The 27,495-nt window shown below is 43.6% G+C and overlaps 2 protein-coding genes across 3 annotated transcripts in view; both read left to right on the forward strand.

The window, feature by feature from the left end:
* The window catches only part of BTK (Bruton tyrosine kinase), a 33,903-nt gene extending 11,395 nt beyond the window's left edge, over positions 1–22,508 (forward strand). The window contains exons 4-19 of one of the 2 annotated variants that reach the window (XM_005901021.3): positions 9–77; positions 1,526–1,607; positions 10,593–10,721; positions 11,039–11,106; positions 11,929–12,116; positions 13,128–13,190; positions 13,765–13,819; positions 14,105–14,184; positions 14,364–14,491; positions 15,301–15,375; positions 16,097–16,268; positions 16,776–16,992; positions 18,024–18,088; positions 18,682–18,800; positions 19,322–19,479; positions 22,017–22,506. In XM_005901021.3, coding sequence (XP_005901083.1) covers positions 9–77; positions 1,526–1,607; positions 10,593–10,721; positions 11,039–11,106; positions 11,929–12,116; positions 13,128–13,190; positions 13,765–13,819; positions 14,105–14,184; positions 14,364–14,491; positions 15,301–15,375; positions 16,097–16,268; positions 16,776–16,992; positions 18,024–18,088; positions 18,682–18,800; positions 19,322–19,479; positions 22,017–22,088 — 1,740 coding nt within the window. In that variant the 3' untranslated portion in view covers positions 22,089–22,506. Of the gene's footprint in view, positions 1–8; positions 78–1,525; positions 1,608–10,592; positions 10,722–11,038; positions 11,107–11,928; positions 12,117–13,127; positions 13,191–13,764; positions 13,820–14,104; positions 14,185–14,363; positions 14,492–15,300; positions 15,376–16,096; positions 16,269–16,775; positions 16,993–18,023; positions 18,089–18,681; positions 18,801–19,321; positions 19,480–22,016 lie in introns of both variants that reach the window. The other variant, XM_070365981.1, reaches the window with a different exon arrangement.
* Positions 22,509–23,682: 1,174 nt separating this feature from the next.
* Positions 23,683–26,422, forward strand: TIMM8A (translocase of inner mitochondrial membrane 8A). Its single transcript, XM_014479872.2, has 2 exons — positions 23,683–23,911; positions 25,396–26,422. Exons 1-2 carry the CDS (start codon positions 23,780–23,782, stop codon positions 25,555–25,557), a joined length of 294 nt encoding a protein of 97 aa, XP_014335358.2. The 5' UTR covers positions 23,683–23,779; the 3' UTR covers positions 25,558–26,422.
* The last annotated feature ends 1,073 nt before the right edge of the window (positions 26,423–27,495 follow it).

Below are 27,495 nucleotides of genomic sequence, written 5' to 3' on the forward strand. Positions count from 1 at the left end.
CATTGCAGAGAAGGGGAGAAGAGTCCAGTGAAACTGAGCAGATCTCAATTATTGAAAGGTTCCCTTACCCCTTCCAGGTGAGGTATTTTCTCTCATCAGCTCACAAGGGGACCTGTAATGTAATCATTAGGGATGGCATAGGCTGAGGGTGTTTGCTTTTCTATTTCCCAGTCAAACATAGTTTCTTTTACTCTTTACACCTCAAAGAGAATCCATAATGGCACTAATTCTATTATGGTGTGTCTTGTCTATGATAACTGTGTTGAGAAAGATGCTGTTTGTTGAGTGAGCATTTCACTTCCTTCTGGTTCTGCCTATCTATCTAATGGTGGTCATGTGGGTTGAAAAGACAGAAAAGGGGAGGGAAGGAGTAGTATTAGGAAGTTCAGTGTGGGGAAGCCTTATTAGATTTACATATAAACTTAAATTCTATTCAAGTCTGGGATAACTGAAGAGCCACATAGACATCTGTTTGACAGATGCAATGTAAGCCATCAGAGAGAGCAAGAGCTTCAGATTCAGTCAATCTCTGATTTGGTTTGCTTATGTCCTTAGAACTCTGTAGGCTTCATACCGTGAATAAAGCAGTCTCTGCAACAGTGAAAGCCAGAAAAGGAAGTGGAAAGTCTCAGGGGAGGGGGCTTTCTGTCATGGATTTATGAGCACAGCAAGACTAACAAGCAAAAAGAAAAAATGTAAAAGGATCTTGTTCATGTCCCTGACTATAACAAAGTTTACAAAACCTGTAAAGGAAGAGGTGTTTTAGACACAGTTTTTGCTACCATTGTTTTTCACTAAGTTGATGTTGTGACTGGCCTGGTGGATAATGGTAAATAGCAGATAATTCAAAATTAATTTACATTTGACTTTAGAACCTACCGTGACGTCTACTAAATCTGTGAGGGTTGAAACCATGTTTTATATGTTTTGTACATCTCCATAACACCTAGCACAAAGTCTTGTACATGTGTAGTGTTCAAAAACTACTGACTGATTTGATGATGATGCTTAATATACTTCACTCTTTTTGAAGTAGGTCTGTAATTCCAAACTTAGTTTATTTTGGCTAATATTGGCTAGGGGATGCCACTAGGCATTGGGGGGAAAATTAGCCATGAGTTAAAATTTTCCTCATATTGATGAAGTTTATAATTCATATGTACTAATCAAGATTTGTTATATAAATCATTACTTCAATTATCTTCTATACAAAGTTTAATAAGATCATAAAATATCTTTCATTGGATAAACACAAAGATTATGAACTAATTTTACACACAAATTGAAACACAATTCAGGAGGACCTAGGAGAACTCACAAAGCTAAGAGTTTCTTAATCCTATATCCTTGGATATGAATTGTTCAGGAATTCTTCGCATGACACCAGCCCCACTGCTCACTGAAGATCCTGCCTTTTTGTATTCTACTGTCATTATACAAAGTTGTAGCTTAAGATTAGTTCCTTCAAGGTCTTAATTTTTTTTCTAACTCCTAACTGCTGAAGTCTGTGTGTCCATTGCCCCAGGTTGTATATGATGAAGGGCCTCTCTATGTCTTCTCCCCAACCGAAGAACTAAGGAAGCGTTGGATTCACCAGCTCAAAAATGGTGAGAATTACTTGGAAAATAAACTAGTTTCCAAAGGAAGGGAGGGAGGGAGGAAGGAAAGAGAGAAATTGAGAGAGAGGGAGAAAAAGATAGAGAAAGAAAGAAGGAAAGAAAATGGGGACAGGGAGGAAAGGAGAGAGGGAGAAGGAGAGAAGAAAAAAGAAGGGATGCAAGAAGGGAGGTGAAAAAAGAAAGGGGGGAAAGGGAAGGAGGGAGAGAATGAGAAAGGAGAAGGGGGGCAAGAAATATTTCATTTTCTTCAATATTAGTGATACAACTGACAATAGTATTCCTCCATATTTGATGAAAGATCAGGTGCTAGACTAAGAGTTTCAACTCAGTTCTACCACTGTCTCTTTAATGCAATTCTGTAATTATAGGTTCCTCCATTTCCCTACTTATAAAAAGGTCCCATTCTTTACACCAATTTACAATAGTGGTGTGGTATGGCACTCAATGGTTATTTCAATATTTTGAATCATAGATATGAAATATCTGGTTCCCAAAAAATTAATATATGATAGTGAGAGTGCTTAGGGTCAGAGTAAAGACCCTGGTTCCAAGTCTTCTTCTACCACTGATAAGCTGGGTGACCTCTGGTAAGTAGGCCAATAAGCTTCTTTGAGGTTCAAGTTCTTTTTCTGAAAGAGAAAAATGATGATAATGATGATGATGATGATGATGATGATAATGATGATGATGTTAATAATGATGATAATAATAATGATGTCCATGGTACCTTCCTCTGGGAGGTAATGTATGTGAAAGCACACGGCAACTGTAAAGCACTGTACAAGAAAGCACTGTACATCTTTTCATTGTTGGTAAATATTTTCCAAAGAGCTATTTTCTGTTCCTTGCTTTGTGAGGACCTCAATTAAACATAGTTCAGTTTTTCACATAGACCATATAGTGTGCTCAAATAAACTCGACTGTAAATGCTTACAGTACAGGATGCATGCACACATATTTGTGTGTATATATAGCCACATGTCAAGTGACTGAGAGATTAACTGGTTGAGTTGACATCAGGAAAGGCTGCCTAGAGAAACAGGAAGGATGGCAGACTGATAACAGCATGGTTCGGTTATTGCATGACAGCCCTTTGTCTTAATAAACATGTAGATTCTGATATTTGGTGGTTGACTACACCAGCTTTGTTCAGTCCCTTGAATGCAAGTCTGATTGGCCAATACAAAAATCATCAGATCTTTCGAGCCAAAAGAGGAGAAAGAAACAGAGGGGTCATTTACTTTGTTCTTTTTGTGTGCCAGACACTAAGCTAGATATCTTGTAATCATTATCTCATTTAATTCTCACAGCAACCTTGGGCTAAAAACAACTAACACCTAATGAGCATTAACTCTGTACCAGGCTCTATGCCAAGTGCTTCAAACATACTAGCACATTTAATTCTGTCAATAAGCTTATTTAGTATGTATTATACCCCTAATTACAGATGAGGGAACTGAGCTCTAAGAGGTTAAGTAAGTTGCTCAAGGGCACATAGCTAGTGAGTGGAGCCTGGGTTCTTACTACATCCCTAAGTCTGTTTGACGCTAAAGCCTAAATTCATTGCAGAGTTTTGTGCTGCCTGGTTCTCAAGCCCAGAAATTGCACCTGTAATTGGCTGCAAGATATTTTAAGAGTAAGGCCATGTGGACATTACAAATAGGCAATATCTTGCACCACGTAGTTCAGTTCCTGGCATGTTTTGAAGAGGTCACCTTTAGCCTTGAGGGTACAAAATGTGCAAACACTTCAGTAATGCTTATTATGATCCAAGATCTTAAGTCCTTTATGTACGTTAACTGATTTCTTCTTCCTATCAGCTACATGAGGCAGTTAATTTCACCATCCTCATTTTGGAGACCAAAAAAAAAAAAACAGAGGTGTAGGATGTTAAGTAACTGGCCCAAAGGCACTCAGTTAGTAAGTGGCATGGTCAGGCTTTGAACTCAAGCTCCAAAGTCTGTGCTCTAAACCAAGATGCCACCTCCAAGGCAGAGAAATACACGCAGAGGCTGAGCTGGAGTTCCAAAGGGCATATATATTTGTACTTCTTTGGTTCTCTCCACAGTACCTTATACATCGCCTTGCACACAGAAGGCGGCCAACGAATAGATGTGTTAAATGATTTTTCTGCAGAACAACCACCACCAACTTGGAATCCACACTGATGGGCAGCTAGGATTTAGTTTGGATATAGGGGAAGGTGGGACATACTAGATGAGCGAGAACCAAAAGGGAAAAAATGTGGTATGTATAAGTTAGTAATTCCTTTAACACTTCAAACACCAATTTCAAAACCAGTTGTAGGTTAGCTCAAAAATATATAGAGTGCCCACTATATTCAATTTATGAGTAATGACTGAGGATAAGACTATTCAACATGTAAATTTGTTTTATTGACTCTCATATTAACCTTACTATGTTGATTATGCCCTGCTATTAAAGTTTCATAGGTAAGTAAAATTCCAGCAGTAAAAACAAAACCAAAACAAACAGAAACCACTACTACTTCAGTTGGTTCATTGGTTCAATTTTGCCTCCTCTTCCCTTGTGTTTTACTGAAAGCATTTTTTTTTTTCATTTACTCCAGAATCTACTTGGGCTGACAAGCCCCAAAGTAGCTGCCTTGCAACAAACACCACAGTTGTTGGGAGATTTAGATGCAAATCCTAAAGATCTCAGAATAGCCCCAGATGCTGGCAATGCCAATAATGAGATACTCTGGAAACTGTAAAATCCCACTGTAGGGATGTTATCCCACTCTGGAGTAAAATGCACCAATTGCAAATCACTAACATGAGAAGGGAGCCTCATGGTATACAGGCTACCTCTGTAGCAGTATTGGCTGTGAAGAGGCACGAGGGAGCCTTCTGAGGTACTGGATCTGAGTGGTGGTTAAATGGTTTTACACAAATGTGGCTAGATGGATACCTCAGATTGCATGTTTTATTATATATTAGCTATACCTCAATTTATATATTTATATGTAAGCTATACTTCAAGGGCTTCCCTGGTGGCTCGGATGGTTAAAAAAAAAAAAAAAAAAAAACTGCCTGCAGTGCAGGAGACCTGGGTTCTACCTCTGGGTTGGGAAGATCCCCTGGAGAAGGAAATGGCAACCCACTCCAGTATCTTGCCTGGAAAATCCCATGGACAGAGAAGCCTGGCAGACTACATGGAGTTGCAAAGAGTTGGACATGACTGAGTGACTAACACATTCACATTCATACCTCAATTTAAAAAGTAGGATGCCAGGTATCTCATATTAAACTGCCATCTCTTTTCAGTGGTACTTTTCATGCAAACCTTGTATCCTTGAGCCCTGAGCTCTCTCCTTCCATTTCCTTGAACATGGCAGTGGACACTTCAGTATTACAGCACCACAGACACTTGTCTTCATTTGGTCAAGCTCAATAGAGCCTATCCTAACTGTAGCTTCAAAAATGAGCAAAAGACCTGACCTCACCAAAACGAATGAGTGACATTTGTGAAACTCCAATGATGTATACGGAGGGTAATCAATCACTTATGCCCCAAACAGAATTTGAGCCATTATCCTGATAAAAATGGATATGAGAGATCAGTCCATGATATACTTGGAATGTGCATCAACCATTAGTGTTTCCTGGCTCCATGCACTGGTGAAGTAAGCAGTTTTCTCCTAGTTCTCCCACTTGGATGCTGTCATAATCAGCTTGGGATGCCACAACAAAATATCATAGATCAAGTGACTTAAACAACAAACATTTATTTCTCACAGTTTTGGAAGCTGGGGAGTCCAAGACCAAGGTGTTGGCCAGTTTGGTTGCTGGTGAGAACTTTCTACCTGGCTTGCTGACTGGTCACTTTTCTCACTGGTTCTCATATGGCAGATAGAAAGAATTTCTCTCCAGTCTCTTCTTATAAGGGTACTAATCTCATCTTGGTGGCTCAGATGGTAAAGTGTCTGCCTGCAATGCGGGAGACCCAGATTCGATCCCTGGGTCGAGAAGATCCTCTGGAGAAGGAAATGGCAACCCACTCCAGTATTCTTGCCTGGAAAATCCCATGGATGGAGCCTGGTAAGCTGCAGTCCATGAGGTTGCAAAGAGTTGGACATGACTGAGTGACTTCACTTCTTTAGTTCACTTCAATCTCATCTTGAGGTTCTACTCTCATGACCTGAGTATGTTCCTAAGGCCACATCTCCTAATATCACATGGGGGGCATCATTATATGAATTTCAGTTCAGTTCAGTTCAGTCGCTCAGTCGTGTCCAACTCTTTGTGACCCCATGAATCGCAGCATGCCAGGCCTCCCTGTCCCTCACCAACTCCCGGAGTTCACTCAGACTCACGTCCATCGAGTCAGTGATGCCATCCAGCCATCTCATCCTCTGTCGTCCCCTTCTCCTCCTGCCCCCAATCCCTCCCAGCATCAGAGTCTTTTCCAATGAGTCAACTCTTTGCATGAGGTGGCCAAAGTACTGGAGTTTCAGCTTTAGCATCATTCCTTCCAAAGAAATCCCAGGGCTGATCTCCTTCAGAAGGACTGGTTGGATCTCCTTGAAGTCCAAGGGACTCTCAAGAGTCTTCTCCAACACCACAGTTCAAAATCAGCAATTCTTCAGTGCTCAGCCTTCTTCACAGTCCAACTCTCACATCCATACATGACCACTGGAAAAACCACAGCCTTGACTAGACAGACCTTTGTTGGCAAAGTAATGTCTCTGCTTTTGAATATGCTACCTAGGTTGGTCATAATTTTTCTTCCAAGGAGTAAGCATCTTTTAGTTTCATGGCTGCAGTCACCATCTGCGGTGATTTTGGAGCCCCCCAAAATAAAGTCTGCCACTGTTTCCACTGTTTCACCATCTATTTCCCATGAAGTGACAGGACCAGATGCCATGATCTTTGTTTTCTGAATGTTGAGCTTTAAGCCAACTTTTTCACTCTCCACTTTCACTTTCATCAAGGGGCTTTTTCGTTCCTCTTCACTTTCTGCCATAAGGGTGGTGTCATCTGCATATCTGAGGTTACTGATATTTCTCCCGGCAATCTTGATTCCAGCCTGTGTTTCTTCCAGTCCAGTGTTTCTCATAATGTACTCTGCATATAAGTTAAATAAGCAGGGTGACAATATATGAATTTAGGGGGACACAAACATTCAGTTTGTAACAGACACTGCCTTTGCAATTCTAAGTAGTTGGAAATACAAGCTCTGCATTAACCAACAGAAGAAGAGTGTCATCTTCAAGGGACCTCTTAATTATTTGGAAATGTAGGGTGGGTTCTTAATGACTGTGCTGGAGGTAGGGGGGTAGGAAGTCCTATAGCCTCTCATTAGCATATTAGGATAGCTTAATTTATCAGAGCAGCTAGTTGTTGATTAAGAATTTTGAAATGTCTACTGGTGCCGAAGCCTGCACCCAAGGTTCTTCAAATCCCTCAGTGATGGGCGTGGCACAAGGGAAGGGTGGGGCGGGCAGAGGGTAGGAGTAATCAGTTCTAGCTAGGAAGAGTATCTGAAACATTGTTCAGAATTGCTAGAGTTCAGTTCAGTTCAGTTTCTCAGTCGTGTCCAACTCTTTGCAACCCCATGGACTGCAGCACACCCAGCCTCCCTGTCCATCACCAACTCCTGAAATTTACTCAAACTCATGCCCATTGAGTCGGTGATGCCATCCAGCCATCTCATCCTCTGTTGTCCCCTTCTCCTCCCGCCTTCAATCTTTCCCAGCATCAGGGTCTTTTCAAATGAGTCAGCTCTTCGCATCAAATGGCCAAAGTATTGGAGTTTCAGCTTCAACATCAGTCCTTCCAGTGAATATTCAGGACTGATTTCCTTTAGGATGGACTAGTTGATCTCCCTGCAGTCCAAGGGACTCTCAAGAGTCTTCTCCAACACCACAGTTCAAAAGCATCAATTCTTCGGCACTCAGCTTTCTTTACAGTGCAACTCTCACATCCATACATGACTACTGGAAAAACCATAACCTTGACTAGACAGACATTTGTTGACAAAGTAATGTCTCTGCTTTTTAATATGCTGTATAGTTGGTCATAGCTTTTCTTTCAAGGAGCAAGTGTCTTTTAATTTCATGGCTGCAATCACAATCTGCAGTGATTTTGGAGCCCCCAAAAATAAAGTCTGCCACTGTTTCCACTGTTTCCCCATCTATTTGCCATGAAGTGATGGGACCAGATGCCATGATCTTCGTTTTCTGAATGTTGAGCTTTAAGCCAACTTTCTCTTTCACTTTCATCAAGAGGCTCTTTAGTTCTTCTTCACTTTCTGCCATAAAGATGGTGTCATCTGCATATCTGAGGTTGTTGACATTTCTCTTAGCAATCTTGATTCTAGCTTGTGCTTCATTCAGCCCGGCATTTCACATGATGTACTCTGCATATAAGTTAAATAAGTATGGTGACAGTATACAGCCTTGACGTACTCCTTTTCCTATTTGGAACCAGTCTGTTGTTCCACATCCAGTTCTAACTGTTGCTTCCTGACATGAATTCAGATTTCTAAAGAGGCAGGTCAGGTGATCTGGTATTCCCATCTCTTTCAGAATTTTCCACAGTTTATTGTGATCCATACAGTCAAAGGCATTGGCATAGTCAATAAAGCAGAAATAGATGTTTTTCTGGAACTCTCTTGCTTTTTCGATCATCCAAAATGATGATGTTGGATGTTGGCAATTTGATCTCTTGTTCCTCTGCCTTTTGTAAAACCAGCTTGGACATCTGGAAGTTCACGGTTCACGTATTGCTGAAGCCTAGCTTGGAGAAGTTTGAGTATTACTTTACTAGCATGTGAGATGAGTGCAATTGTGCAGTAGTTTGAGCATTCTTTGGCATTGCCTTTCTTTGGGATTGGAATGAAAACTGACCTTTTCCAGTCCTGTGGCCACTGCTGAGTTTTCCAAATTTGTTGGCATATTGAGTGCAGCACTTTCACAGCATCATCTTTTAGGATTTGAAATAGCTCAACTGGAATTCCATCACCTCCACTAGCTTTGTTCGGAGTGATGCTTCCTAAGGCCCATTTCACTTCACATTCCAGGATGTCTGGCTCTAGGTGAGTGATCACACCATCGTGATTATCTGGCTCATGAAGATCTTTTGTGTACAGTTTTTCTGTGTATTCTTGCCACCTCTTCTTAATATCTTCTGCTTCTGTTAGGTTCCTACCATTTCTGTCCTTTATTGTGCCCATCTTTGCATGAAATGTTTCCTTGGTATCTCTAATTTTCTTGACAAGAGCTCTAGTCTTTCCCCTTCTATTGTTATCCTCTATTTCCTTGCACTGATCACTGAGGAAGGCTTTCTGATCTCTCCTTGCTATTCTTTGAAACTCTTCATTCAAATGGGTATATCTTTCCTTTTCTCCTTTGCTTTTTGCTTCTCTTCTTTTCACAGCTATTTGTAAGGCCTCCTCAGACAGCCATTTCGCTTTTTTTGCATTTCTTTTTCTTGGGGGATGGTCTTGCTCCCTGCCTCCTGTACAATGTCACGAACCTCTGTCTGTAGTTCATCAGGTATTCTGTCTATCAGATCTAGGCCCTTAAATCTATTTCTCACTTTCACTGTATAATCATTAGAGATTTGATTTAAGTCATACCTGAATGGTCTAGTGGTTTTCCCTGCTTTCTTCAATTTAAGTCTGAATTTGGCAATAAAGATAATAGAAGGCCCACAGACTTTTGGTTGGCTTTATTATTGTTTTAAAATCCTCTACAGACAATGTAGCCCCTTTTAGCTTGCACTCCATCTGATCAGCTCCCACCACTTTGCATTTGGTGCAATGGTGAAGGGATATGCTGAAAAAGTGAGGGGTGAGTGTGTGGGCAGGAGATACTGGTTAGAAGTCTTCAAATCCATGTTTAGAAAAGCATCAAGATGGCACTTAAAAAAAAAGAGAGACAGCACTTTTTCTTCATTTGCCTGTAAAATGCACCTGGCCACCAGTAGCTTCTAGGCCTCCTCCAAAGTCTTGAATGAGTAGAGTGTGGCTAGCAAGCTCTTAAGGACTTAAGGTGATCTCTACAAAGGAAGGTTTTGTTTTGTTTTTATTTTTATCTTTTAAAAAAAGTTATGCAGGGCTTCTTTTTAGCATCAAATGCTGAAATGAGTATGTCCTCAAATATGCATATTCTTAGGCTAGCCTAGATCTTTGGCCCAAGGCTAGCTATTGTCAGTTATTTCCTTTGCCTTTGCTTCTCTGTCACCTGGCAACAGGATCCCAGGATGACTTGTCTAATCAACTTCTGGTTAAAATTCTTGCAATACCACAGTATTAAAAACTATAAAATGAATTCCTCTTATCTGAAACCCACCCTGTTGTCTTTTCTGAGAGATCTTTTGGGCCTCACAAACCTGTGAGGGAAATAGAACTGCTGTGTTTGTCTCCCTCAAGGAACTCAACCCACCTCAGTGGCCCTAGGAAGACTGAACTATGTTTATTCTAGAGACAAAATCACCTTCCTTTGATCCTGAGCTGTGTTCTGTTGACTGTTTTCTGAACACAGAAAGTACGAGGCAGGAGTTTTCACGAAGATAAATAGCTCTCAAAGAGCACTCCAGAAGCTGAGGCATTGGTATATTGAGAGCTGGAGTGAGAGCTGGCTTGTCACATTGTTTCCCTTTTCTGGGAAAGACCACCAGAGTCAACACCTGCTTTACAGGAAGATTGTAATGGCTGCCGGGAAACCATAGATAACATATTTTTGTTCTGGGCCTCTGGAGACATCAGATATTCTTATCGCTTTAGTCACTGGTTGGGAGATAGTCATCGTAACAGAACCACTGAAGAGAATGACACAGAAACTCTCCACGTGAGCCAACTGGTCCTGTGTTTGCTTCCCTTCAGGGTGGCTGAGGACGGGGCAGTTGTCTGAAGCTCATCACTATACTCAAAGAGGAAAACATGCCTATGGTAGCTTCTCCCACAAGTCAAATGTCACCTCTCTCTCTCTCTTTTCTCCTCTTACAGTAATCCGGTACAACAGTGATCTGGTACAGAAATACCACCCTTGCTTCTGGATTGACGGGCAGTATCTCTGCTGCTCTCAGACAGCCAAAAATGCTATGGGCTGCCAAATTTTGGAGAACAGAAATGGAAGTAAGAGATCTGATCAGTATAATCTCTCCCTCCTTTGACCATATCCATCACTTTCTCAGGGTTCTAGCAAACCCAGGTTTGTACATTTTGGCCAGTGTACAAAGGAGCCTGGGAGAGGGGATGGGTGGGAACCAAAATCCAGCTGATGCTCTGTTCTTTCTAGCTGGGAAAACTGGCACTGGGCTGTAGCCATCAAGACTTTTCATAACTTATGTGAAGGCACCAAATACAAGAGTAAAGTTCCTGACCAAACCTGTCCCTGGGCCCTTCCCATATATGCACTCTGTAGCTATTATCACTGGTTTCTTACTTTGCAGGCTTAAAACCTGGGAGTTCTCACCGCAAGACAAAAAAGCCTCTTCCTCCCACACCTGAGGAGGACCAGGTATACAGGGAAATTGGGTGCTGCTTCAATGGAAACTTAGTCACACCCAGAAAACAGACCAGAGTCTTAGAATTCTCCCTGGGATATGGCAGTGTAAACTGGTATTCTTCTTGAGATAGGGGATTTGGCCTTCTAAGTAGGACTTCCTCTTCGGTGGAGAGACAGAGGCTTATTAGGAAGCTCTTGGCAACCATTTAATCAAATCACTTGTTTAGAACAAAACAAAGCCTGATTTTTTTAAATGAAAAATATTTTCAAACATAAAATTGAAAATTTTTAACAGTGAATGCCCCCCCCAAAAACTGAATGCCCATATACCCAATATCTTGATTTTACCACTAATATATTACTTTAAAACTTGATTTTGAGTGTTACTTTTGGAGGTCTAGAAAGGCTTTTCTCATATATTGTAAGTAAGCAAGGCAGGAATTCTCATTATGTTCATTTTACAAACAAAAGAAGATTCAGAACCACTTAGTGGGTCCATGTACTAGTTTAGTGCTAGTTTTCCAGATGGTGGCTGTACACGGTTTTTGCCCAAGAAGCTTTATGAACACTGATGCCTGGGTCCAACCCTCAGAGATTTTGACATAATTGGTCTTTTGAAACTGCTTGGGTGTTGGGATTATTAACTGCCCTCAAGATGGTTCTGATGCGCATTCCATGCTGAGAGACCCTGCAGGGGTGCTTAAAAATGGTTGTTGAGTTGAATGTTGAATAAACCTTTTATTTTGCCTGATTTGGGTTAGAATGGTTGGGGAACAATAGGAGAGTGCCTGATATCTAGCCAATCTCCCCAACTGTTTTTCCCTAACAACACAGATCTTAAAAAAGCCACTGCCCCCTGAGCCAACAGCAGCACCTGTCTCGACAAGTGAGCTGAAAAAAGTTGTAGCCCTTTATGACTACATGCCAATGAATGCAAATGATCTACAGCTGCATAAGGGCAATGAGTATTTTATCCTGGAGGAGAGCAACTTACCCTGGTGGCGTGCCCGGGATAAAAATGGGTGAGTTCATGTCCGCTCTCCCTGAGCCTTGTATCCATCTACTTTGTGCTTAGTCACTCAGTCGTGTCTGACTCTTTGTGACCCCATGGACTGTAGCCCACCAGGCTCCTCTGTCCATGGGGATTCTCCAGCCAAGAATACTGAAGTGGGGTGCCCTCCTCCAGGGGATCTTCCCAACCCAGAGATTGAACCCAGGTCTCCCAGATTGTGGGCAGATTCTTTACCATTTGAGCCACCAGAGAAGCCCAAGAACACTGGAGTGGGTAGCCTATCCCTTCTCCAGGGGATCTTCCCGACCCAAGAATCAAACCAGGGTCTCCTGCATTGCAGGTGGATTCTTTACGAGCTGAGCTGCCAGGGAATCCCTCCCACCTACTCTGCTACTGCTAAGTCACTTCCAACTCTGTGCGACCCCATAGACGGCAGCCTACCAGGCTCCCCTGTCCCTGGGATTCTCCAGGCGAGAACACTGGAGTAGGTTGCCATTTCCTTCTCCAGTGCATGAAAGTGAAAAGTGAAAGTGAAGTCGCTCAGTTGTGTCCGACTCCTAGCGACCCCATGGACTGCAGCCTACCAGGCTCCTCTGTCCATGGGATTTTCCAGGCAAGAATACTGGAGTGGGATGCCATTGCCTTCTCCGCCCACCTACTCTACACACATGCAAAATCCTGCATCATAACTCCCCTACTCAGTATCCTGATCAGAAATTGTTCTTCCCACATCAAAGGGAATATGCTCTCCCTCCAAGTACTTCCCAGAGCGCAGCTCTGCACGTGGCCCCCTCCCTGAGCCCACGTGTTGTGGAGCATATGTAATCAGTGCTGCAAGTGCAGAAGCTACACACTTCACTGGCCTAGCTGTGCATTGGCAACATGATCCTCTTTGAGGGCAGGACATTTTATATACCATCATTTGAGACTGGTTCTGAGCCCCAGGATACAAGGTAACCAAATCTGTCTCTCACCCAGATTGGGGAGTTTTGGATGATCAACCCTGTTGTCTCCTCTACAGGCAGGAAGGCTACATCCCTAGTAACTATGTAACTGAAGCAGAGGACTCCATAGAAATGTATGAGTGAGTATGCTTATGTTCCCAGCACAGAATCTTCACAATACAGTATAAACATTTTTCATATTTTCAACACAATTTTGATATCAAGATACTTATTAAAATCAGCATCAACTGGGTCAGATGATGCCACCAGTTCAAGTGATAGTGCCTACATCTTACCCTTATCCCAAACACCCTGTTGATGGAAGCTGGAGAGGTCACCATACCCCCTCCTCTCCAAATCCGAAGAACTACTGAAAGGAAAACACAGCCTGATAGGAAACACCTGAAAGGGTGAAAAAAGGCAAACTGTTCTGGTTGCCCATTCTCCTGAATCACGGAAGTGGGTTGTCTTCGAAGGCCCTGACCCTCATCTGTTCCCTGCAAACTTCTGCCACTTGCTCTCCATTTCCACAATTCTTCAGCAACAAGCAGGCTTTGGGAAAGGGATATAGTGTGCTGTGCACATGATAGGCACTCAGTAAATAGCAGTTGAGTGAACTGACTGACTCAATGGCATGGGTGAGCCACAGACAGCACTCTTAACAAGCCACTCAGGCCATGGCCTAGAAGTCAGCCAAGCACTCTCCCTTTCCAGGTGGTATTCCAAGCACATGACTCGGAGTCAAGCTGAGCAACTGTTGAAGCAAGAGGTAAGTGTGTGACCACAAGTAAATGGCAGTCTCTTTGCACTTCAAGCAAGGATCCTGAATTGAGGGCTTGCTGCTGTCTGCACCTCCAGGCAAGGCAGTGTCAAGGCTCTCATTTTATGGGGTCCCAATTATACTTTGCAGGGTCAAAAGCAATGAGGCTGCAGCTCAAATGTGGAACTTGGCAGTGAAATCAGGGTTTCTGTTTTGTCTTGGGTTTGGGCAGTTGGGATGCTGGTGGCAGTGCCATTTCCTCCTGATGGTCAGCTTCTTTTCCCATCTTTTCAGGGTAAAGAAGGAGGCTTCATTGTTAGAGACTCCAGCAAAGCTGGAAAATATACCGTGTCTGTGTTTGCGAAATCTACAGGGTGAGTGTTACTGTTTTAAGGCTCTGGGGACAAAGAACAGGGGCACCCATCCAACAGTTCCTTAATGAAGTGCTTCTCCCATTTCCTCTGTCGCTTAAACTCAAAACTCACCTCACTTCACTTCTTGGGTCCTTTGGGCCCTTGTTTCCGAGTTGCTGACTCAGCGTCCACTTCTTCAGGGAACCTCAAGGGGTGATACGCCACTATGTCGTGTGTTCCACACCTCAGAGCCAGTATTACCTGGCTGAGAAGCACCTTTTCAGCACTATCCCTGAGCTCATTAACTACCATCAGCATAACTCTGCTGGTAAGTACCAGGGAAACCAGAGAAGAAGGGTGTGACAAGTAGCAAGAGAAGGAATTTAGGACAAGGTGGTTGGGTGAAACATTAAGCCTCATAGGGTAGTGAGACTTAGCTGTGAAAATGAACCCCTGTGATGCTGGATTGAGGTCAAGTGAAGAGGTGGTCAAAGGCAGACCTTACACCCAGTAGGGACTGACTTCCTATTTGGTGATTGATGCTCAGTGCTAAGGAAGGACATAGAAGAGACTGGTAATTAATCAATCAGCAATATTCATTGAACTAGTGTCTACTCCATAATTTTCTTGTTACTAGAGAACACAAAAAACTATTACTTTAGGTTCTTGCCCTTAAAGAACATACAGGTTCAAAAACATCAGAAGAGAATTTCTAAGCAGTGTAGACATTCTAAAAACTGGGAGATTGGGGAGAACATGAATACATGGGAAAAGCTTCATCAAGAAGGCTTGCAGCTGTCCACCATGTCCAGGCAAGGCAGTATCAAGGCTGTCATTTAATGGGGTTCCAATTATACTTTTCAGTATCAAAAGGAGAAGGAGGATGTGAGTTAAGCCTGGACTGGGAGGTGGGGATATATTTAGCTGGGGAGCATACTTCAGTTAGCATTTTATTTTTTTTGTCCCTGAAAAACATTTATAAGAGGAGAAACTTCCAGAAAAATTCAGGTTCATGGCAATCTTTTGGGATTCAAGATGTACTAGAAAGATGAATACTGAAAGTGTGAGGCATTAAGTGTGCAAGGCATCTCACTCCCTGCTCTGCACCAGCAGCATGACCCTCTCTGTATGTTTTAGGACTCATATCTAGGCTCAAATATCCAGTGTCTCAACAAAACAAGAATGCACCTTCCACTGCAGGCCTGGGATACGGTAAGTGCTTATTTCTCTAGGGCAGGGTGGACCAGCCAGTTGCAAGCACTACTACATCTGGCAGACCCAACCAGACCTCGCCATCCAATCATTCTTGCAGTGCAGTGTTCCATCCCAGCTGCCACAAGGAATGTTAACACATTATAAATGTTAACACCTATAAATGCCGGAGGCGTTAGTTTCTGCAAAAATCTCCCAGTCAATAATGTGTTATGCTATGCTATGCTAAGTCACTTCAGTCATGTCCGACTCTGTGTGACCCCATAGACAGCAGCCCACCAGGCTCCCCTGTCCCTGGGATTCTCCAGGCAAGAACACTGGAGTGGGTTGCCATTTCCTTCTCCAATAATGTGTTAAGACAGAGCCAAATCAAAGTTATCTAATGAGTTTTCTCCCTCTGGTGGCTCCTACTGAGACTGCAAAAACATAGATTCATAAAGGTTTGTTTTTTTTTCAATTGTGGGGAAAATATCGTAAAGGGATTTTTTAAAGTTGTCTAGTTGATCTTCTTGCTCTATGCCTGACTTGTACCAAAAATTCCCAGACTCCTTCAACCAGTAATCCCCTGTCCCTGAGATTTACCTGAGCAAAGATGAATTAGTACCCCTGAGAATTTCCCTTTTACTGCTTGTCTATTTCTACCCGCAGTAGGGATTCTAATCTATTGTAGAAATTATACAAACATGACTCAAAGAATCACATCAAGGCGTTGTCATTATAGGATCATGGGAAATCGACCCAAAGGACTTGACCTTCTTGAAGGAGCTGGGGACTGGACAATTTGGAGTAGTGAAGTACGGGAAGTGGAGGGGCCAGTATGATGTGGCCATCAAGATGATCAAAGAAGGCTCCATGTCTGAGGATGAGTTCATTGAAGAAGCCAAAGTCATGATGTGAGTTACAGTCCAAACTCAACTCTCCATCCAGTCTAGGAATTACAAGGATGGTTCCCACTGTGGTTTAGGGTGATTTATAATAAGGGAGATTTGGGACCTGGGCCTGAGGTCAACCTTTGATTGGTGTGAGTCCTAACTTGCTAAGGTACTCATTTCTCTTTGATACTGATGGAGAATAGTATTGCTCATAGGTGGGTATCATCTTGATAGCATTTGAGGGTAAATGTAGAGAATGAGACTTCCAAAAGGAAGACATTCTAATGTACCCTTAGTGTTCACTCAGCCCTGGACTTGTTCCCTGGACTTGTTTCCTGTTCTATCGATGGCTCCAAATCCTGGTTCACCCTCACATGTTAGGCGCTTTCAGAGTTTAGGGTAGGAAAAAGGTTATTATGATTTCTCATTTGACACTCTACTCCAAGGCCAACTCCTTTCCTCCTCAGTTCCTTTCTGAATGATATTCAGAGTCAGAAAGGGAGGACTGGTTCATTGCCTCTCCTGTAGGAATCTTTCCCATGAGAAGCTGGTGCAGTTGTATGGCGTCTGCACGAAACAGCGCCCCATCTTCATCATCACTGAGTACATGGCCAATGGCTGCCTCCTGAACTACCTGAGGGAGATGCGCCACCGCTTCCAGACTCAGCAGCTGCTGGAGATGTGCAAGGATGTCTGTGAAGCCATGGAATACCTAGAGTCTAAGCAGTTCCTCCACCGAGACCTGGTAGGATCTCAGAAGGCTTGGTCTGGGTCCGAGGGATGAGGGGGTGGAAGTAGCACAGGAAGACATATCATCCATGGCTGAGGAAGGTGGCTGGAGCCGTGATTTCAGTTTTATCTAGAAAATACTAAAAGTTTGGTGAGCCTCTAGCCCAGTGGTCAGCCGGTCAAGGAACTCCAGCCTCAACACCATAAGTTCCGCCACAGTGGGAGCTGGAATGCTCACTCCCAGCCCCTCCTACTATGACAAGGAAATGGTAGGAGTCCTCCAGGGGCAGAAGGGCAGCCCTCATCCTAATGAAACTGCTTTTTAGCACAGAACCATCATTCTGGTTATATGAGAATCACAAACTGGGTGTCTGTTGGTGCATTTTTCAATGTTATATTAATATATTAGTTAGCAAACACTTAAAAACATTTCACATTAAAGAACTGAATTTACAGCTTCTCATGAAAATTGACATCATCTTGTATCATCAGACCCATATTCTCATAGGCCATCTTAACTGTCGGCCTATAAAATATGGGCCTGGTATTACAAGATGGTCTAGCTGCTCACAGGAAAGTGGCTGACCTCCCTTAGACCAGACACTTATCTGACATCTCCACCTACCCACTTCACTCTATCACTTCCCCTGCCTGGCCTCCCGGGGCATGTTTATTTCAGCCATGCCAAGGCGGAAATAGCCCTAGTCCTGTTGGTAGAAAAGCAGAAAACAAAACACACTTGCCTTCCGTCCTCCCTTAATTCTCTCGACATTTCAATGCACGAAGGGTTGTCATGGAATTATCAATGTGAGTGAAATCATGCTGCAAGTCCTCAGTGCTTTACTTATGACTTTACTTATTATGGGGGTTGCTCTATATGTGATGGAAGCATATCAAAATTCTTCAGTGGCATCAGCTGACTCCTGTTAGGTGGGAAGGTGTCTCTAGATAAAGGAGATGAGGCTTCCTTCCTCTGGTGGGCAGAAGCTTTGTGCCCTTAACCTGTGCACCAAGGACAGAGTCTCACTGGTATCTGTTGCACTACAGGCAGCTCGAAACTGTTTGGTTAATGATCAAGGAGTTGTTAAAGTATCTGACTTTGGCCTGTCCAGGTGAGTGCAGTCTTTTTCACCTTTCCCTTTAAAAGTAAAACTGGCACAGTACAAATGTGAGGTGACACTGTAACTTTTAATCGTCTCCCTTTCCCCCTATAATTCTAGTTTTTTCCACCATCTTTCTATACCTTTTCTTTCTCTGAATGGTTTAAGTCACTTTTCATCCGTCTGTTTTATTGTTATAGCCCTCTCTTCTCCTTTCTCCTTTGCTCTTTTTTTAAAAAGCTAATTTCCCCGATACTCTGTCTTATTCTGTTAATCCTGTTGACTTTACTCTGTCTCCTTTCCTAATGAGCCTAATTGCCATTGTTGACTGCAGAACTGAAGGAAGGGAAGGATGGGAAAAGAGAAAAGAGGGAAGGGAATACCTATTAGACCTTATGCCACTTCATCCTTGCTGTATCTATACTGTCAATCAGGAAAGCTAAGTTGGATATGAAAACAGGAATATGTTAGTTATGGCATTTGTAAAAGACACTGTAGTATTTAGCCTGTAGTATTTGTGAAACTCTTATGGCTCTGCCAAGAAAATTTAATCAAATATCAAACTCTCCAAATTGTAACAGCAACAAGTCCTGAATCCTTTGCAGGTATGTTCTGGATGATGAATATACAAGCTCAGTAGGTTCCAAATTTCCTGTCCGGTGGTCTCCACCAGAAGTTCTTATGTACAGCAAGTTCAGCAGCAAATCTGACATTTGGGCTTTTGGTGAGTGGATACGATTACATGGATTATACAGCTCAAAGGAAAAGGAATGCTGTTGGGAAGTTCACACTCTGCAACCTGCACAGAGAGACTGTTATTTGTTCTTGCTTTCATTCATCTAATCCTTAGGGAATCGGGCACCACAGGGGTTTCTGGGGATTAAAAACAGTAAAGTAGACACGATTCCTGCCTTCTTAGAACTTAGAATCTATTGAGGGAAACAAACAATTCATTCAGTATTCCACAGCTTCTGAATACTAATTATGTACCAGGGACTCTGCCAGACTCTATAACCACAAAGACAAATAAGATGCTGTCTCTCTCCTAGAGGAACTAATGGTCCAGGGCAATCCTGATTACTTCCAGTGTACTCAGTACTATAGCAGAAGTTTGAACAAAATTTTTAAAAAGCCCAGGGGTGGGGTGGGGGGTGGAACCACCTGAATGTAATGTTTGAAGTTGATCTAGGAACACTAGGATCCCTCTTACCCAGAAACAACACATTTTGTTTTTTCATTGTCTAGGGGTGCTGATGTGGGAAATTTACTCTCTGGGGAAGATGCCATATGAGAGATTTACTAACAGTGAAACAGCTGAACACATTGCCCAAGGCCTACGTCTCTACAGGCCTCATCTTGCTTCGGAGAGGGTATATGCCATCATGTACAGCTGCTGGCATGAGGTAAGTGTTTTAGTGGGACCTCTTAAATTATTTCCTTGAACGTACTTTCCCATGTACCTGACCAAGCACCGACACCCTACTCTCCCTCGCCATATAGCAACTGAGCACAGACAGATAGCTGTACACATTCTCAAACCCCAGCCTACATCCCAATCCTTTCATGACCAGAAGTTTTTCCAGGCCCACTCCAATTCTCACTAGAGGATCATTCAGTTCAGTTCAGTCGCTCAGTCATGTGCGACTCTTTGCGACCCCATGAATTGCAGCACGCCAGGCCTCCCTGTCCATCACCAACTCCCGGAGTTCACTCAAACTCATGTCTGTCGAGTCAGTGATGCCATCCAGCCATCTCATCCTCTGTCGTCTCCTTCTCCTCCTGCCTCCAATCCCTCCCAGCATCAGAGTCTTTTCCAATGAGTCAACTCTTCGCATGAAGTGCCCAAAGTATTGGAGTTTCAGCTTTAGCATCAGTCCTTCCAATGAACACCCAGGACTGATTTCCTTTAGAATAGACTGGTTGGATCTCCTTGCAGTCCAAGGGACTCTCAAGAGTCTTCTCCAACACCACAGTTCAAAAGCATCAATTTTTTGGCACTCAGCTTTCTTCACAGTCCAACTCTCACATCCATACATGACCACTGGAAAAACCATAGCCTTGACTAGGTGGACCTTTGTTGACAAAGTAATGTCTCTGCTTTTTAATATGCTATCTAGGTTGGTCATAACTTTCCTTCCAAGGAGTAAGTCTTTTAATTTCATGGCTGCAGTTACCATCTGCAGTGATTTTGGAGCCCCCCAAAAATAAAGTCTGTCACTGTTTCCCCATCTATTTCCCATGAAGTGATGGGACCAGATGCCATGATCTTAGTTTTCTGAATGCTGAGCTTTAAGCCAACTTTTTCACTTTCCTCTTTCACTTTCATCAAGAGGCTTTTTAGTTCCTCTTCACTTTCTGCCATAGGGTGGTGTTACTCCAATACCATCTCGGCTTTAGGGAGAGGGGTGTCATGGGGCCATGTCACCTAGCATAAGTAGGCAGCCAGAGGCATTCAGACAAGTGTATGGACATTAAAAAAGAAAACTAATTAAAATTTGTGTTCATTCCTTTGGGAGTCATTGGCCCTTTCTTCTGCTTTACTAACTGCACCCTTTCTCTGGCTGTGGTCCTAAATGAGATTTTTTTTTACATGCTAACACCTGAAAGGGAACTAAAATAGGTAGTTCTCGTGGTTTTTCTTTTTTTTTTAAAATACAGTGCATTATGGGATATGTGGGTAGATGTGGTATTTTGAAAATAAAGAGCCTGTCCCACTATTATTAAAATCCTTTGCTGCTCTCACCTTGGGTTCTTCACGGGTACCTACACCATTTTCAATAAATCCTTGGCAACCTTAATTTGGCAAACTAAATCTCTAGTAGGAAATGAGTGCTCAGCTCTTAGTTCTGCCCCATTAGTAACAGGGAAAGACTGACAGTGTCTAGCAAACACGTATGTGAATCTGGAGCCATCTTTGTGGGGTGAAAAGTAGGCATTTGGATCAGAGCATGGCTCTTTTCCCTTCGACAAATGACTCAGGTCAAAGAAAGTGTGGCGAAAGGGAGAACCCTATGAGCAATTTCCCTTCTCTCTCCTGTGCTGGGCAGGATTGAGGGTAACTGACTCTGCTGCTCCCTCCCAACTAGCACATCCTCACTCTGCTAGTTAAGTATTTCAGATAGGCACTTTCTCCACAGCCTGTTAATATAGTCATGAAACTGGAATCACATCAGAATCTCTGTGGAACTCTTAAAACTACAGATGACTGGGCCTTACCTCCAGAGATTCTGACTAGGTATGTCTAGAGTGGGCCTCAGGTATATTTTTTTAAACTTCCCAGGAAATTTTGATACTCAGGTTTGAGAATCACAGATTCAAAGGAACAATAAGTTGATGACTTTTGGGTTCTGATGGATTGAGACTTTTCTTGCATAAATATATCTTGAATCACTAAATACCTCAGAGGCTTATGGACCATGGCTGTCACAAAAGGCCTTAGTCTGGAGGCCAGATGGTAGTAATAAGAGGTCCCAGGTGCTTAGGATGCCTGCCCAGTGAAGCAGCTCCTGCTCTTGACATGTTCGTTCCTTTGTTAACTTTGGCTTTAGGATGGTTGAGACCAAACAAAAATTATCACAGCTTATAGGATTTCAGTTCAGTCAACCACTTAAATTTGTTTGGTAGCCACTTGAGGGTCCAAAATAAGAATGCATTGGTATAATGAATTTGGCTTTAGTTTCAATCAGTGTTTGTAAGAATAATTTTAAAAATTTCCTCCCCACATTAATAACCCGATTTACTAAAGATTTAAAGTGCACAAGCACTTTATGGAATACTTCTATTTCTCCTCTCTCTCTCTCTCTTTTTTTGGATAATCCACAGGGTATGCTACTGGGCATATAGCATAAATTTCATAAACATTTGCTGTTTACTCATTGTGTTTCCCTTGAATTCTGGACTCTAGCCCACTATAACGCTCCATTTTTTTCTTTGGTTTTAGAAAGCAGATGAACGTCCCACTTTCAAAATTCTTCTGAGCAACATTCTAGATGTCATGGATGAAGAGTCCTGAGCTCACCAATAAGCTTCTTGGTTATACTCCTCTCCTCCACAATCTCAATTTCACTTTCTCTGAGGAAATCCCAGGCCCTTTGTGCCCTTGCTGAATACACAGAGGCCCCTCTCCACATATAGGAATGCCTTTCTATCTCTTCCCTGGGATACTATTAATACCTTCTGAGCAAAGGCCAAGGAATTTTTGTGCCTGGTATTTTCCCCCAGAGAGGAAATTTCCCAAAAGTATTAAAACAGACTGAATGTGGGATTGAATCATTTGGAGGGAGGGAGGGATGTAAATAGCCTCACAATGGGGGTCCAACAGCTCTTTGGGTAGGCAATAGAGCTGGGGGGGGGGGAGGTAGAACTTGGCAGGAATAAAATGGTGTCATAAAAATGGAAGGGGAGGGTGTTTTGATAAAATAAAATTACTGGAAAGCATGAAGGTTTCTTGCTATTTCGATTAATCATGCAGCCTTCTGGAAGCGCCCTATCTCAGTGTTCCGGGAAACTGCTGTGTGGGATTGGTGTGTCACATTTCTACTTTCGGAACTCCATGGGATTCTCCACATTTAATCCCTCTGTGTTAGTCGCTCAGTTGTATCTGATTCTTTGCGATAGGAGGGACTGTAGCCCCAGGCTCCTCTGCCCCTGGAATTCTCCAGGCAAGAATACTGGAGCGGGTTGCCATGCCCTTCTCCAGGGGATCTTATCCACCCAGGGATGGAACCCAGGTCTCCTGCATTGCAGGCAGATTCTTTACCATCTGAGCCATCAGGGAAGCCCCTTTAGGCCCTCTGGCTCTTGGTAGATTCTGCTTCTGAATCAGGTGGTGGTGGTGGTGGTGGTGGTGGTTTTGTTGCTAAGTCGTGTTCAACTCTTGCGACCCCATGGACTGTCGCCTGCCAGGCCCTTCAGCCCATGAAATTTTCCAGGCAAGAATACTGGAGTGGGTTGCCATTTCCTAATCCAGGGGATCTTCCTGACCCAGGGATCAAACCCTCGTCTCCTGCCTTGTAGATGGTCCGTTGTATTGCAGGGTGATGCTTTACCGCTGAACCCCCAGGGAAGCATCTGAATCACAGACAGCGATCACAAACCAGAGCTCACACCCTGGCATGCGGTAGGCATTAGATACCATCGGAATAAATCTGACAGGTGAAGACAAAATCTGCCAGCGCCACTTTTTGCTACGTCAGGCGGGGTAAATTCCATTAAAGAACTAGAGCCAGGGGCCCAGGACAGCAAAGCTACGGACCCAGCAGTCCCTGCCGAGCACCAGCGCGGCAGCGGGGAAAGCGTGGGTCAATTTGGAACCCGACTGGGGCGGGGCTGTTGGGCCGGTAGCGAACGGGCCACATGGTCCGAAGTAACTTCCTTTTTTTAACCTTTCTTTTCTTTTTGAAATAACGTCTCAACAGCGCCACGGAGCTGGGCGGACAGTCCTGAGACCTCCGGTCGCAGACACGGCGCCGCCGCAGGGTCGCGTACAGGGCGGAGCGAGGCGCGTGGACAGCTGGAGTAGAGCCCAGAGCCCGAGACGGGGTGGGGGCGGGGGCGGGCCCCCGCACAGGGCCCCGCGCCCGCGCAGTGCGCGCGCGGGGCGGTCCCAGAGGCAGCGGGTTGTGGTTCCGGTTCCGCCGCGGAGACACGTGAAGGTCGGTGAGTTGGTGTGGAGTTCGTCTCCGCACGCGTGACCGCGCTGGGATGGATTCCTCCTCGTCTTCCTCCGCGGCGGGTTTGGGCTCGGTAGACCCGCAGCTGCAGCATTTCATTGAGGTGGAGACTCAGAAGCAGCGCTTCCAGCAGCTGGTGCACCAGATGACGGAACTTTGTTGGGTGAGGAGCCTGGGGCTGGGACCTGGCCACTGTACCTACTTGCCTGTCCTTGCCTCGCGCACTCGCCCCGACGTCTAGAGTTCGGGGAAGGGACAGGACCCGGCAGAACCCCTTGGTTTCCTTAGGTTCCTCAGGCCAAGCCGGGAGGGGAAAAGGGTGACTCCGCTTCTCAGGGGGGTGTCGCTCCGGACCTCAGCTTTTTTAGTGCAGAGGATTGGGTATTGTAGAAGACTTATGCTGTTGTGTCAACCAGAACTGTAGGCATTCAAGGTTGAAGCTACCTAGTGCTGGTCACCAGGACTGATGAGCGCCCCCACTATTGGTATTTAATGTTTGGTATCCTGAGTCCCAGAGAATCAGTGAATCTCCCATCCCTGCACTCCTCAGAGTTTGCCGTAATTAGTTGCTCTAACCGTCCCTGCTGAGGAGTGACTCTAACCCACGAACCAAAAAAGTGGAGTAATCTCTACCAACATACACACTTTTTTGCCTTCTTGTTGGATTGTTGTGTAATACCAAGCCGTTTCAGGTCTGAAGGTTGAGGAACTGAGTATGCCCTGTTAGGGGACTTTGGCAAAAGGGTAGAAGGCATTTATTTGCAGCTTGGAATCAAAGTGTTCTCTGGCTGCCAAGGACAGCATAACTACTCTGCCTTGACATACAAAATTCACAGAATTCAGAAGCCAAAGATAAATTTCCTTGGAAGTGGAAAGACTGAGGCTTGTGTACACAACAGAATAATGAACGAAATTCATTTGAATTATAAACTTATGGTATCGCTGGACTCTGACCCTCAACAAATGATTACTTAGCTCCCATCTGCCTTGAACTAGAGCGGTTTGATTCTTTTAAATATCTGGTTCGTTACATTTGGACCAGGCAGTGGTGTGGTTCAAGACTCCTTTAAGAATCTGAAAGCAGTGGGCACTTTAGGAAAATTCATACAATTTTCCATTCGTCTTGAGAGAGAGGATTCAAGAGCCTCTGGCTTAAGTAGATATTATAGAATCTCCAGTCATAAATATTTTTTTTTCCTTTGGTAGCTTTTATGGTGTCTTGCTGCAATGATCTGTCCTTTCACCCATTTATCCCGCAGTTAGTTTAAAGGCATTTAATGTAAGCAGCATTGTAGAGTTGTAACCAAATTCAGCAAAGGGTTAACTTCCCTAGTATTTTCCTTGCATTTTGTCATTTGTCTTGCTCTGTAATATCTCAGCACCATCATTTTCTGACTTACTATCTCTGTGCCACAGTTTCCCTCTTTGTAAAATGAAGATTAATAATAAACTGAATCTGTTCCATAGGGTTGCTGTAAGAATTTAAGGCTGTGGAAAATTGCCACACAGTAAACTGCTGAATGTGAACTGTGATTAACATATCAGATACTGTTTTTAGGTGAAGTTTTTCCTCTAAGCAACAAGAAGCTCCACCTCCTTTTTTTTTTGCCAAGTTCCCTTTGTGATTCTGTATCTTGTCCTGAGCAGGAAAAGTGCATGGACAAGCCTGGGCCAAAGTTGGACAGTCGGGCTGAGGCCTGTTTTGTGAACTGCGTTGAGCGCTTCATTGACACAAGCCAATTCATCTTGAATCGACTGGAACAGACGCAGAAATCCAAGCCAGTCTTCTCAGAAAGCCTTTCTGACTGACCTCAGCATTACCTCTTTGGAAAAGGAAGGTAGTTCAAGAGATGAAGAGCAGTTGATGGGGTAGTTGAAGAAAAGGCTATGGGGGAGTTGGCCCCCACCTTTGTCACTCTTGGGACATCCTGTCATCTGAGAATGAACAAAGACCAATTTTTGATGTGGGGGATTTGAGGGTCAGATGTATTTGGGGTTGTGTTTTTTTAATGCTAATCTTGTGAAACAATTGACAGATGAATGAAAAACTCTACTAGATGCATATTGCTGTTGTGGGATGATGCTTTTCTTGTAGTCCCATTAACTGCTTCCTATAATTTTAATAGTGGAATTGCTCTATAATTTGATACTGGGACCAGATAGGTAATAATCTGTTATTTGTGTGGATTCATTTCAGATTTTTGGGGAGATCAGTATACATCTTTGTGTCTCTCAGAAATGGCAGCAGTAGGGGAAGAGTAATTTGGTACTCAACTGTAGGCCTCCTTATCCAGTGTTTAATTATCAGTGCTGGAAAAAATATATTTCAACTTTCTAGATTCTCTGTCTCCCTTATACCATGATTCACTTAAATATCTATATGACATATGATCTCGAGCTAGTACAGGTTGCCTGAGAGTCTAGAGGCCTTTAGTTAAAGGAATCTAGCCAGTGAACGTAATTTTCATACTAAACTGCCACAAGGAAGAAGTTAACTTACCCTGTGTATCAGGGTTCAAAAAATTTTAACGATGTGCCTCAATGAAAAAAATTAAGATTTGGACCAGTCAGAAACTAACAGCAGTATCAGGTCGAGGTGCATGCCTAATGTAAATCAGTGTAGTTTCCATTTACTGCGTCTTTTAATGACTGAAATAAAGGCTACAAGATTCAAGTCTGTGACTGAGAAGGCTTTCTATTCTGATTATCACCTGCACCCTGGAGAGATTTGGATCCAAGTGGGCTGGTTCCAAGGCTGAAATGTAGTCAGCCTGGGTTACCTGTTCTGTGCAAGTTATGGCACGGTATTACAGCAACCCCTGACCTTTCTGAGAGAAAAGAGGACTTTGAAATGAGATGGAGGGGAAGGAGTTCAGTACTGATGGTCAGTTCCCTGAGTGTAGTGGAAGAGATTCTCGAGACTGGATTCCATTCCTCTTACTTCACATCCTAGTGGAATGGAATGTAGACCTAAATTGGAACTCTTGCTGGGAGCCTCTAGTGCCAATCCATGAAGATTGGGAAATACACATTTCTAGAAGCCTCTAGTCCCTGCTTAACTTCCCACACGTATAGGCACTACAAGGAAAGTTTGAAAACTCTAGAAAACACAATAAAATAAACATTTAAGTACTTACTCTGCCACATACCGTTTTGGGGACCAGGATGTCAGCAGTGCTCAGAAATAGTCCCCGCCTTCATGTAGCTTCTGTTTTCGTGAGGGGAGACAGGCCACAAACACATCCAGGTATCAATATAGAGTGCCATGCAGAAGAAGCAGAGTAAGAGTGTCAAGGAATGTTTGTGGGGCATTGTTATTTTAGCTAAAGATGGTAGGAGAAGGCCTCCTGGGGGAGGTGACCTTTCAGCAGAGACCTGAAAGAACTAAGTAACCAAGCCATGTAGGTATCTGAGAGAAGAACATTTCAGGTAAGGGTGATGCCAAGTCCAAAGGCCCTAAGGAGGGAACACCAGTGTAGTAGAAGAATCTGAAAGTCAGTGTGGCTGAAGGAAAAGTGAGTAAAGTGAAGTCGCTCAGTCGTGTCCGACTCTTTGCGACCCCATGGACTGTAGCCTATCAGGCTCCTCCGTCCATGGGATTTTCCAGGCAAGAGTGCTGGAGTGGATTGCCATTTCCTTCTCCAGGGGATCTTCCTGACCCAGGAATCGAACCCGGGTCTCCTGCGTTGCAGGCAGACGCTTTACTGTCTGAGCCAATGCAGGATAGTAAGAAATACATCAGAGACT

Source organism: Bos mutus, chromosome X, assembly GCF_027580195.1.
Source record: "Bos mutus isolate GX-2022 chromosome X, NWIPB_WYAK_1.1, whole genome shotgun sequence".
NCBI classification, from domain to species: domain Eukaryota; kingdom Metazoa; phylum Chordata; class Mammalia; order Artiodactyla; family Bovidae; genus Bos; species Bos mutus.

Coding starts and splice junctions, on each gene's coding strand:
- TIMM8A (XM_014479872.2), top strand. CDS start 23,780: ATGGATTCCTCCTCGTCTTCCTCCGCGGCGGGTTTGGGCTCGGTAGAC. Junction 23,912..25,395: donor AGATGACGGAACTTTGTTGG/GTGAGGAGCCTG, acceptor TGTCCTGAGCAG/GAAAAGTGCATGGACAAGCC.